Here is a 12,737-nt window from a genome sequence, read left to right as displayed (position 1 = left end):
GCAGACTGGCCCAGGGGGCAGGGGGACAATTGACCCCGGGCCGGTCCAAGGCCGATCCAGGCTAGCACAGGGGAGCCATGTAACGCGAATAAATAAATGATCATCCCGTCCACTGTGTCCGCGCTAGCGTCGGCTTTATTATCTAGTATCATATGAGATTAGAATATAAATTACCGTTTCTATCCTCAGCAGACGTCCAGCCGGGAGTTCTCTCTCTCCGTTTATTTTTCTTGCTGTGACTATCATTAGACCGCGTGGTTAGGTATTAATTTTAGGCACCGGTGTTTCCGTGGTGATGCTGTGATGCAGGACTGTATTTACCTAATTAGATGCACGGGTACCGCACATCCAAGGCGACCTTTATATGACTTTAACCGTTCTATGCCAGAGCTTAGCACCCAAGTGTCCCTGTTTTTCAGAGACAGTCCCTGTTTGATGATCAAATGCCTCTAACCCTATTTCCTCCCCTGATGTCTCTCTTTTCAAGGAGTTTGGAACGTACACCGGTCCCTGCAACATGGATAAATATTTCACATGGAGAGATCCATCGGACTTTTTCATGATCCACTAATTATAAGATGGCTTTCAAAGCTAAACTAATCTTACAGACACATACGGGAACGATCCTCTTATGCCGTTTACTTCTCTATCTCCATCTAGTGGACAACCTTAAGACCCTGTTCTTCATTGGTCTACCCATGTCGGCAGTTTATTGGTTAAAAAAACACACAAAATTCCGAATTATGCCAAACACTTTTTGAAACTTCCATCTTTTTTTTTTTACCCCCTAGATAAAAGCTGTCTCTGACCACCGGAATCCTGATACATTTAGCTATATTGATCATGAACATCTTGATCCCCTCTCAACCAAGTAGCAAATGTTGTGTACTGGAGTAACTAAGTATACTATTATTATCATTATTATTATTATTATCAATATTATTACAGGAAATGTTGTGTATTTTCTTCTTAATCCCCGCAGCACTCTTGCTATCTTCTCTGCCAGAAAGGGTAGATGATAAATTCTAGTTATCGTATAGGTATTGTATACATTTTATAAAATTAATTATATTATAAAATAAAAGAATATTGAAGTTTGTCCTAGCAGAAAACAAAAATCTCTGGGACCCCTCTTTTATTCCTTCTGGATCCTCCTCTCAGAACTGGAAATAGGGCGAGAATCCTGCCTACTAGATACAATATATATTATATTATATATAATAATTGCTGCGCGTGCCCACCTGCTCCACAGGTACCTACATTACACCCCTACCCAAAGACCAAGGTACCTAGGGGACGTACACCCCTCTAACCCAATGTCTCCTGCAAGTTTCCAAATGGGAACAGCCCATAAAAACAACTACTATAAAAACAAAAACAAAAAACAGAATAAAGCCAAAAATAAGTGAGAAAATACACAAAGTATTAGATTCCTCTTTATTAAAATGCGGATACATCAAACCTTGTATTTAATGCTGTCACGGTATTAGGGAGATGGCTGCTCATGCTATATAAATTGAGCTTGTAGTGCATGTCTACGGATGCCTTCCTTTCAAAAAGCATCTAAAAGCCCCCGTCCTTTACCAGGAGATAGGAATCCATATCTATTGGAGTAAAAATACCTGTCATAGTCACCAAAAGTACCCCAACGGTGACCTCCCGTACAGCACCATAGAATCTCAGTAGTTATACAAAAACATTCTAATTCTAGAAAGAGTAACTTTTTGGTGTTGTTGTAGGAGGAATGGAATAGTTGCTGGAAGGGACTCAACACTTAATGGTTTAGGTTGACTTTTAGACTGCGAAAAAAACCCTTAAACCCCAATTTGTTAGAATAGCTTATTCTTTATTCATAAAATAAGTCTTAAACCCAATTTTGTTTTGCGATAATGTTGGGATAATTTGCAGATTGCGGTCCTTAATACCAGAAATGTTCCCATTCTCCTGCAGACAACCGGACCGAGCGAGGCGTTAGCAGGTAGCATACACGTTGGACTGGTCTCGGATTTCGTTCAGCAGATCCGTGGTCTTGTTCTCCAATCCCCTTAATTCAATCATTTTCATCTTCATTTCTTCTTCGTTGGCCTTGAACTTTTCGTCGAGACCTGAAATCCAAAAAGAAAGAGAAAAAAATCAGAACATGTACAACTGGGAAAAAGTAAAAAAAATGGTAATTAAATGGAATTATAAAACAGTCCATCTACTAATAAGGGATATAAAAGTGGTCCCATTGGGCCTTCGTGAACAAGAGGGCGGTCTGTCGCTTTTACTGACCGTCTAACTTCTTCTTGGCATCTGTTGCTTTCTTTAGTAGATTCTTAGCTTCTTCTTTTATCTTTTGGACTCTATCCATGGTACTTCCAGATGAGGTGTCTATACTCCCAACCTTGTTCTTCAGTTCAGCGTATTTCTTTTTTACTTTGTCCATGTCCTGTAAGCCAAAGGAAAGTAAGGAGGCAACCGTGACGGCACGCGTCTAGGGGAATTCTTCTACCAGAACTCGGAAATTCCCATAGGGTTTAATATTAAGACTTGAACCAAGATGGGCAAAATGAAACATACCGGTCATGGGCCATCTTGTTTAGCTGGAAAACATCTTATGGATCCAGTAGACTTTCCCAGTGACAACTTAAGCAAATAAATTTCCAGTAATACTTGAAAAGCACATTCCAAACCGGGCATTCTATTGTGTCTCTTGCTGGTCCAGGAGGTACTTTACAAACTTGTTCTAAGACTAACTGAATTTGCTTGGAATCTCAGAGGCATTACTTGCTACAAAAAGAATTGAAACCAGGGGTACTTGGTTCGGAAAACAGGTACGGAAATTTCCCTCCTGAAAGTGTGCTTTGTGTAACAATCTGCGTATTTACTTTGTGTTCATTGTGTTGACGTGTACTGGTCTTATTTAAGACAGAGGTTGCCATTTCCCACCTTGCCTCTGGGGGCAGTATACCGTTGACCGGCACTGCAAGGACCTGACATGGGATTTTTCTTCCATATTTGATCACTTGACATGGTTAATACCTGTTAATTCAAGGCAGATCAAACTCCTTTACCTTATTCAGCTCCCCGGTGGTGGACAGAGCTGTGGTGGCCTTGTCCTTCGCCTCGGTAGCCATCTTCCTATTGGAATCCACCTTCGCCACCAATTTCTCAACATTGCTGGAGAGATTTGCCAAGCGATTCATGATCCCCATCTCATTTTGTTCGATTTCCTTTATTTTGCTGATTGACTAATAAACAGAACAGAAACGCGGACCTTTACAAGGAAGACAGAGCGACGGCAACTCTCAACTTCTTTTGTCAACATGGAAAATTCACCCTGACCGGGCTAGTAATATTGAGCTCATACTTTCACTTTAAATAGTAGATGATGTCCGTCTACAAAGTTTCCTTCAAAGCTATGAAAATGTTGGACCCTTCCCAAACCTCTCTAATCTGTCCTTTCAACTTCCTCTCTCATGAGCTGTTCAACAGCGACAATTAACTGGAGTTAATAGAAAAAGGGCACGTTGCTATGGAAACGAGCAAAAGCAGGGAAGCGGAGAAACAAGATTTATAATATTAGGACAATAATTATTCTAATAACAAGGGTCTTGGCGAGGTTAGTGTGTGCAGAATGCAGTTATAGGGGTGATCGGGGGGCAGGTGACTATATGTAAGTGAGTGAAGAATTTATTGTATTTACACAATTTAATCCTGCTCTTTATAAACACATTATTGGGGCTTTTAGGGCTATACAACCCTGTGATACCCTCATACCCAGCAAACATTCCCAGCTCCTCAAACAGAGGTACATCAGGGGAGGAAAATGGGACATATGGATTTCGGTTCCCAAGAAGGACTGGTCCTCCTGAGCAGGGACAGCTGGGACATGGTTCTCGTTGACAGGTATAGAATTCTTCTGTAAAGTAGGTTACAGTTTGGAATGACTTCATAACACAAAACACAGGCGGATATTAGGGGAGGACAGAGGATATTTGGCACAAACAGGAGATGTCCTTTATAAACAGGGAGCTATGTATGAAGGACAGTCCTTAGTTGGGTCCCAAATCATTCTGTCTCTCCACCTGATCCATGGGATGTACCTCTATTCTAGATGTACGAGTGGTAGGTGTAAGATAACAGACATGGGCCATTATCTAAACCCAAAGAAAGCATTGACCCAACGGCCGCACTTAATTCCTCACTTCATCCACCGTGGTCTTCAGTCCTTTAACATTCTGTTTCGCCTTCTTCAAAGCCTTCTCCGCAGCCTTGGCTTTGCCGTCCGCATCTTCCAGAAGCATTTTGGCGTCTGTGACTTTTCCGTTCACAGCTTCTGCGTCTTTTCTGTGTCAACACAAAAAAATCCCACACATTCATTTTTCGCTGCAAGTCATTAAAATTTGGTAGAACCATCCCAGACAGAAACTTGAATTTAATTTTTGGGAACATTTCAACACATTTTTCTTATTATAGTAACTTGTATATTCTGTCTCTAATATTGTCTTGCTTTGTTTCTTTTTTGGGGACACAATTGAAAATTAAAAGTTCTTTTTTTTTTTTACTGTTTTGGACTTTGCATTCATCGGGATCAGTGCCATTAGGGATATTTTGGGAAGATTTTTTCAAATGTAACTTTATAATAAACAGGGCTGGCCCGACAATGGAGCCGAGTGGGGCAACTGCTCCAGGCGGCACTTTTGAAGGGGCGGCACTTTGCTGCCCCAAGCCCTTTTTTTTTTTAAAGCGGAAGAGAGAGAGGGGCGCCGGAAGATGACGTCATTTCCGGCGCTCAGCATTACAAGCCGGCACCGAGACCGAGCAGGGAGACTCACCGTGGGACTGCTGAAAGGTGAGTACAAGGGAGGGGGGTAGGGTAGATAATAGGGAGGGAGAGGAAGGGTAGATAATGGGGGGGGCGGCATTTTAAACTTCGCCCCAGGCGGCATTTTGTCTTGGGCCGGCCCTGATAATAAACACTAAAGATGGAGTCTCCCCTTCACCCTTAAAGATGCTGTTCCACTCAAAACATCCATTTCACTCTCCAGAAAGTTACTAATATACCTTATCAGATCTATAAAATAGAAAATGGAAGTTTAACATCTTAAAAACTATACATACGGTTTAAAAAAAGTTTAAAACATTTTCTATGGCAACAACCTATCAGTGCCTGCTTGTGAGTCATGTGACAATTAAGTGTTCCTGTCATAAATTAGAAACAAGCCAAATGTTTAAATAACTATTTAGGGTTAATGCTTGGACATTAAGCAGTACATAGAATTATGTTTTTAATGCTGCGTTTAGTTAGAAAAGTTAGAGTAAGTGGAACTGCACCTTTAGTGTCCGACAAACTGTAAACTGTCTGGAGACCCAAAATAAATACCCCAGGTTTTTTTCTTATATTCCGGCTGACAATGACAGCAGATGAAGGGCTATGGAGCTTCGTTAGCGTCACCATAAGGAATCAGCTCAATGTGCCATTTTTCTAAACATTGGGGACCGTGTGACGTATTCCGGGAATAAGCTACGTACTCAGCGCTTATGGCTTGGTTTAGCAGTTCCCTGACGCCGGCCAGGCTCTCCGAAGTGTTGTTGAGAATGGTATCGACGCAGCTGAGGTTCCCAATACTGTCCTTGATCTGAGTCAAAAGTTTGGTGATGTCACCAGGGCTGGCCGGCAATGAGATGCCGAGGACCTGCCTGGCTACCAGTTCAATGCTTTCTGGATCAGCACCTTCCTCTATGGATACAAAGGGAAAGAGTTTTACATCAATTAATTACATTTAACCCACCATTGATGCTTTTTTCCTGTTTTCATACTGTATAGATAACAATTTTTCCTTGGGAAGTTGCATCAAGAGCCATCGTTTAGGGGCGCTTGGATTGGAAACCTTGCGTAGCTAAACAGTAAGAATCTCATTAAAAAAAGTGTTAGTTTTCCCTTTAGAATGACTGTCAGAGGCTTGAAACCCAGGAGACCTCACCCATTAGAAAATCTTTAATTCTCCTGATGAATTTGCGCAGTTTTTCCGTGGAATCTTCTATGCGGCGTTTGGAATCCTTGGCTTTGTCCAAAGTCAACTCACTTTGGGCCTTCACGTCTTGTGCTATTCCTTGAACTTCCTGGATCTGGGAAATTTGAGATGTGGAAACGTTAAAATGTTGTATCCCAAAAATATAGAATAGCAGCCCCTTCCATGCCCTCCACATACATACCTTCTGGGCTATATCCATGAGCTGGTTAGCCATGTTTTCCAACTCAACAGACACATTTTGTGCCGTTTTAAGAGCCTTGGTGGAGACAGGTACGGCTCCGTTACAGCCCTCCCCACCACATTTTAATCGGCCTTCATCATCTCGGCAGTTGGCACCACCGCAAGCTGCCTGAGCACATGGCTCATCACCCGGTGTACCACATATCTTTCAAGAGAAGAAGACATAGAAGATACTGATGTCTACCATAATCATATGCATATTATTATTCGGTTAGCTTTAGGGTTGACATGGCCATGTGAAGAAACTTGGACTATCTGAACAGTCGCAAATACCTTCTCGTTGATTTTTGTGACACTGAGACTCTGGACCTTCTTCTCGAGCTCCTTCAGGGAACTCCTCTGTGCCGCCATGCTCCGTCGATAGGCGTCCAAGCTCTCCTTCAGAAGCTTCTCGGTCTCTAGCCGGGTTTGCTGGGACTGGAAGACAGGACTGTCGGGTCCAGATACGGAGCCATTGGCGGTTCTCTCAGCAGCCACGGAATCCAGGTAGGATTTTAGAATGCTGCTATATGACTCTAAAATAAAGCATATATTCAAGAGAGAAATACGCCTATTCCTAGACATCCCACCGGGACCCTTAACAAGACGCTTCATACAGATGCTTACAGATTACAGAGAGATGAGGAACCCCAACCGGGTGATCCTTTTCTCACTTTTATGGAATGCAAAGTATGTTGCAAATAAGGGCCAGGAGTAATGTTGATAAATGGCGCATCATTTGGATGATGGGAATTGTATTCCAATACAAAGTAATATAACCCTGTGAATCAGTGCTGTGTATTAGGACGTTTACCATTGAATCCGGCTGCTGCTATGGCCTCTATCTGTGTCTTCAGTAAAAAGACTGTCTCGTTAACTTGGGTAATCTCTAATATCAGACTGTCCAGCTTTCTATTTTGTTTTCTGTCCTTCCCTAGGGTCTCGTTCATCCGCTTTTCCTGAGAATGGAGCTGATACGAGAGTTGGGCCACTTCGGTCCTTGAGGAAAAAAACAAAGAACAAAAAATGAAGTGATTAGTTTGGGAAACATTTTCTCGTAAACACATAACTAAAAATAACCATTTACAGCTAAACAAACTTCTACGAAGCGATATACAGTCCAAGACGGCCCTGCAAGACAACAGAGATGCCCAGACTGCCCTCTGCAGGAGGGATGAAGAAGTGTAAGGATTATGAATTCCTCCGTGGGGTCACGCAGCTTTTTTAATGGAAAACAAGGACATTTCTGGCTGTAACATAATTACAAAAGGGTTTCATAACGATCAATTAGCCTTTTAAACTTAAAAATGAATCAGCGAACACAACGTGCCATTGGAACACAGGAGTGATGGAAGTGATAAAGGGCCATTGGAACACAGGAGTGATGGGAGTGATAAAGGGCCATTGGAACACAGGAGTGATGGGAGTGATAAAGGGCCATTGGAACACAGGAGTGATGGGAGTGAGAAAGGGCCATTGGAACACAGGAGTGATGGGAGTGATAAAGGGCCATTGGAACACAGGAGTGATGGGAGTGATGAAGGGCCATTGGAACACAGGAGTGATGGGAGTGATAAAGGGCCATTGGAACACAGGAGTGATGGGAGTGATAAAGGGCCATTGGAACACAGGAGTGATGGGAGTGATAAAGGCCACAGATTCCATAGTGAGATACTTTTTTTGATCACAAGCCAATCATAGATCATGGAGAACATATAGTCGGATAGTCAACTATTCAAACAGTAAAGCATGAGCAAGCAACATGCCTTATTCTGTTCACCAGTTTGTTCATTTGCTCCACCATGCGGGTTCCCTCGATTCCTCCATCCTCAATGAGCTCTTTGATACTCCTCAGTCTGTCCTCCAATTCCCTGATTTGACTATTGCTGATCTGAGGAGCTTCGCCAAGTTCCGTGAGGTTGGACACTTTCTGCTGGATACCACGGAGCTGATTCCGAAGCTGAGCGATGATGAGGTCCCACTGGGCGAAACACTGGTGGCACGGCGAGCACCTGGGGAAATTGTCCTTAAATCCTCTATCGCACTGATCACACCGCTGCCCGGCGAAGCCCTCTCGACAGACGCATTTGCCGGTAAGATGGTCACACTGCGATATCTCCGAGCCATACTGGTCACAGTTACAAGCTTTGGGGAGAAATAAGTCACTCGGTAAACATAAAATTCAATTTATAAAGGCTTAAGAAGACATAAAAATAATTAAAAAAAGAAATTGGAAAAAAAGGATAGGGAAGAAATGAGCTGGGAATGTTATTTATTATAAGATTTATTATGGAAGATGAAATGTGGAGGAGCAGAGGGAATAAAATTCAAGAAGGGAAAAAGGAAAGTTGGTGGGATGTGAAAAAGAGGAACAAAATAAGAATGAGAAAGCAAGGAAGATGAAATAAATTGGGATCCATAAGAATTAAAGAGAAATGACATGAGAAGGAAAGACCTCCTGGAAATGGGTGGAATAAATCCTGGAAATGGGTGGAATGATGGGGCAGATCAAAGAGTATAATAGGATACGGGTATAAAAAAGAGAAACACAATAGAGGTGGAAGAGTGAGGGGGAAATGGGAAGACATGAAAGGGAGTTTGGGAGCCCTAGATCTATCCCATCGATCATTTCACAATCACGGTTTAGCTCCGCATGGACGTTACCTTCACACTTCCTCCGGGGGTCGCCCCAAAAGTTTTGCTGGCAACTCGAGCAAACTCTGCCCCCGAATCCAGGTTGGCAATGACACTGTCCCGTGAACTAGAGAAAGAGAAGCATTGGGTCTTCGGGAATTCATCAATGTGTGTACATCAGGTGAGACATGGCATCACTTATACAGAACAAACGGGGTGAATTTAAATGGTCGATATATAAGAATTTGGAATTATTCTTTGTACTCGGCCCCGATACTTTGGGAAATGTTTAAACGTTCCTTCTCTGTACGGTCCCTTCGACTGATTGCCGGCTGAAGGGCTTGTGCCGTGCTCACTGACCTTGTTGCAGTCCTGCCTGATGGAATGCGTGGGGTCGCAGCCACACGGCTCGCACCCTGATACCCCGCCGAAGTTCCAGAAGTTGGGTGCGCACTGATCACAGTTCTTCCCCAGCACGTTAGCCCGGCACGGGCAATGCCCGGTCACTTTGTTGCAATGACAGATGTCTCCGAAACAGCTGGATTGTAGAGTGCCCAGATCATTGCAGGTGCAGCCTGTTGGAGAAGGGAGAAAGAATACATTTTATACGACATACAATTTATGGCCATGGGGGTAAAGTGCCCCTAGTTTTATTATTTTGCATTCTGTACACCATATTCCCTTCCCGCCATTGGCATTGCTACTAGTGGTTCTACTCACGTCGGCAGTTACGCTGCACAGCGCTGCCAAAATACCCAGCCTTGCATTCGCCGCAGTTGGACCCTTGCGTGTTGTAAAGGCACTTTAGGCAGGCGCCGGTGCGAGAGTCACAGGACTCCGGGTCTGTGGGGTCGATGTTATTGTTACACTGACAAGGTCGACATTCTCCACCTTCTTGGTCTGGATTTCCAAAATACCCAGAAGAGCAACGATCACACCGCATGCCTGGGGAACGAAGCGTTAATTCTGTGTTAAGTGAAAATATACAAAGTGTTTTGGGGGTTCCATCAACAAATATGGATCCTTATGGGCCACTGAAGTATCTTGATGTCATGGCTAATTGTGAATTAAGACCAATTGCCCAAAATTAATTTCTAATACGGCAAGAGTCAGCACTAGATTTGACTGAACATAAAGGGATCTATTCACTAAACGGAGAGTTTGCTGGAGAGTTTGCTACAGCAGAAGCTCACTGATGTTGGCCCTTTATAATGTATAGTAAAGTCAAGTGGTTTAAACACAAACTCTCCCGTCAGCTCTCCCTTTAGTGAATGGACCCCATGGCATGTGTTAAGAGACTAGCATGGCAAATTACTCAACTCACCTGCATATCCGGGTGCACAGAGGCACACAATGTGGTTGGACTCTCTGTCGGCATAACATGAGCTGCCGTGGTAATTCCGGCTGCCGGGAAACCCGGGACAAGGACAGGGGCGGCACTGCTGTCCCGAGCCCAAAATGGGATCTCCGTAATATCCATCCAAACACCTACGAGGAACAATTCACATCACGTTCACAGCAGATAAGACTTCGGCCAAAACAAAGACTTCCCCAAATGGATCAACTATTTTTAGTACATTCAGTGCAAGTGGGCATCGGATGTCCATACTGATGAGAGTTGGGATTTTATTCCGATGAGACAGAAGCTGCCAAAAAAAATTACAGCCAGACATTGATATTGAGAGGTTCCATAAGGGATAAACCTTGATGAAAAGGTAAAATTAACATTAATCGTATGTCGGCACCAAACTCCGCAGGCTAACTTGGTCAATACTGGCAATATTTACTGATCTGGACAGAACCTAGTTGAGTTTTGGCAGGACATTTCTGCGAATTGGCCTAGTAAACCCTAACGAAGTGCAGAGGACGTATGGATACCAGATGTCATCATCATGGGGTAGAGAGAAAAAAGAAAAGCGGGATGTAGGAAACCAACCCATATAGATATACATTAGTCTGCATCTATAAGTCATGGAGCTTATTCCCCCCCTCAGTCTTCCAGCCCATCAGGTTCATAGATCGGCCATGATCTGTACTAACTTGTCGCAGTGCCGACCGCTGGTGAAATCTCGGCAGCCGATACAGGTCCCAGTCTTCGGGTCGCACTCCTCCGAGTGGCCGTTGCACTGGCAAGGCCGACAGTTAGGGAAGCCCCACTGTCCGGGCGTGCATTGGTCGCACTGTCTTCCAAACACATTGTTCTGGCACTCACACTGCCCCGTGAAGGGGTTGCAGAAGCGAGAGATGGATCCCTGAGAGTGGCAATCACACTCTGGGGAGAAAAAAAACAGGAGGACATTAACGTTATCTCTAACCAATGTGCCGACTCAGCCATGTTTGGAAACCTTGACTGAAGACCTGAAGATCTAAAACCCAACGTAGTTGTCAGATTGATTGATTTCCAGATTAACGTAAACATCTCATGACCTTACAGGAAATAATTTGCACTCACTGCTGCATCCATATGGGCCAAACCCGTATGTCCCTGGAGCACATTGGTCGCAGCGCTGGCCAATCACGTTAGGTTTGCACTTGCATTGTCCTCCGATCTTGTCGCACACGGCACTCACCGATCCTTGCATGTCACAGAGACAGGCTGCAATAAAACACACACAGCGACCTTATTCCCAAAGTGGATCCATCCCTTTCCCATCATCCCTTTGATCGGTTCGGGCGGCCCTTTCGTAAGGGAAGGGAGAGGGGAAAGGACAGAAATTCGGGATAACAAATGAGGCCGGGACATGAATCGGATAATTCTGGTCTGTCACTGGTCTCAGCTTCCCCGAGGCTGACGTTCCAACTAAATGTCCCCGTAACAATGTAGCTTTAATTAACAAATCGTCTTCTTCTAAAAGCTTTGATGGCAAGAAAGCAGGATGGAAAAGAAGGGGGTTACGGGAGCAGCTGTACCCCAATCACAACGATGGGTCCACGGGGAACTATCTGCCCGTGGCTGTGGGTGCCAGACACTCACGCAGAGCTCCGTCGTGGATGATGGCCGAGATACTGCAGATCAGCTTGATGCACATCTCTGCGAGGACCGGCATGGTGGCCATCTTAAAAGAATCCAGACACATGTAACGTTCCATCTCCTCTCTGTGATGAACGGACACCGGGTCATTCCCATGGAAGCCAGGCAGCTCTGATACCCTCGGCAGAAGGACCAGCTACAAAAAGAATGGGAATATTCATTCAAAATGGCATAATTTTCAGCAATTTCTTCTACTTAAATGTCCCCAGCGTATGATGTGAGTATATTTATGACATAATACGTACATCATTACTTTAAGAACATCAGATATATCAATAACGCCTTAGTACGTCAAACATTTAGATAAAAAGTCTTGGGACCCAAGACACCCCGTGAAACAGACGTTCCTCTTTGGCCATTTGGGAGGAATTACTGTGGCTTTTAGTGATTTTAATTCTCTATTCTATTTTTCTCTTTGAGCATAAATACAGTAATAAAGATTTTTGCATTGACAAAAACCTTTATCTGCAGACCTGGAGGCGGCCATTGCTGTCGGTCGTGTGATATTTTGGGTGACTTTCCCGGCTCAAACACCACACTGAGCTGATGCTTTATGGCAATGCTAATGAAGTCCTTTCCTCCATACACTTTTATTAATCAGAGTTTCCAGCTGGGTGATTAAGATAAGGAGTCGGGGGGGGGGGGGTGTCTAGTAGATCGGGGCTCAGATAACAGAGCGAGAACTCCTACAAATGGCTGATATTCAGCTGCCTAAAAACATTATATTATCCAAAAAACTATAACTTATTTAAAAAGGAAAACAGAGCAATTAAAAAAAAAAAACATTTAAAAAATGTTAATTTGTTGCATGAAGTATTAGTGTGAGCTTTGGG

At 43.7% G+C, this 12,737-nt stretch overlaps 1 protein-coding gene across 4 annotated transcripts in view; it reads right to left on the bottom strand.

Annotated features, from left to right (window-relative positions):
• Positions 1-1,423: 1,423 nt before the first annotated feature.
• Positions 1,424-12,737, bottom strand: part of LOC128499877 (laminin subunit beta-1-like) — a 33,495-nt gene continuing 22,181 nt past the window's right edge. For 3 of the 4 annotated variants that reach the window (XM_053468847.1, XM_053468846.1, XM_053468848.1), the window contains exons 19-35: positions 11,848-12,040; positions 11,326-11,469; positions 10,914-11,145; positions 10,198-10,361; positions 9,594-9,818; positions 9,234-9,448; positions 8,904-9,000; positions 8,006-8,384; positions 7,054-7,238; positions 6,534-6,775; positions 6,202-6,405; positions 5,970-6,114; positions 5,518-5,725; positions 4,191-4,332; positions 3,057-3,233; positions 2,275-2,431; positions 1,424-2,105 (exon numbers count right to left, since the gene is read on the bottom strand). In XM_053468847.1, coding sequence (XP_053324822.1) covers positions 1,972-2,105; positions 2,275-2,431; positions 3,057-3,233; positions 4,191-4,332; positions 5,518-5,725; positions 5,970-6,114; positions 6,202-6,405; positions 6,534-6,775; positions 7,054-7,238; positions 8,006-8,384; positions 8,904-9,000; positions 9,234-9,448; positions 9,594-9,818; positions 10,198-10,361; positions 10,914-11,145; positions 11,326-11,469; positions 11,848-12,040 — 3,243 coding nt within the window. In that variant the 3' untranslated portion in view covers positions 1,424-1,971. The remainder of the gene's footprint in view (positions 2,106-2,274; positions 2,432-3,056; positions 3,234-4,190; positions 4,333-5,517; positions 5,726-5,969; positions 6,115-6,201; positions 6,406-6,533; positions 6,776-7,053; positions 7,239-8,005; positions 8,385-8,903; positions 9,001-9,233; positions 9,449-9,593; positions 9,819-10,197; positions 10,362-10,913; positions 11,146-11,325; positions 11,470-11,847; positions 12,041-12,737) is intronic. The other variant, XR_008354824.1, reaches the window with a different exon arrangement.

This window comes from Spea bombifrons, chromosome 6 (genome assembly GCF_027358695.1).
Source record: "Spea bombifrons isolate aSpeBom1 chromosome 6, aSpeBom1.2.pri, whole genome shotgun sequence".
Taxonomy (NCBI): domain Eukaryota; kingdom Metazoa; phylum Chordata; class Amphibia; order Anura; family Pelobatidae; genus Spea; species Spea bombifrons.
This window is presented reverse-complemented; position numbering and strand designations above follow the sequence as displayed.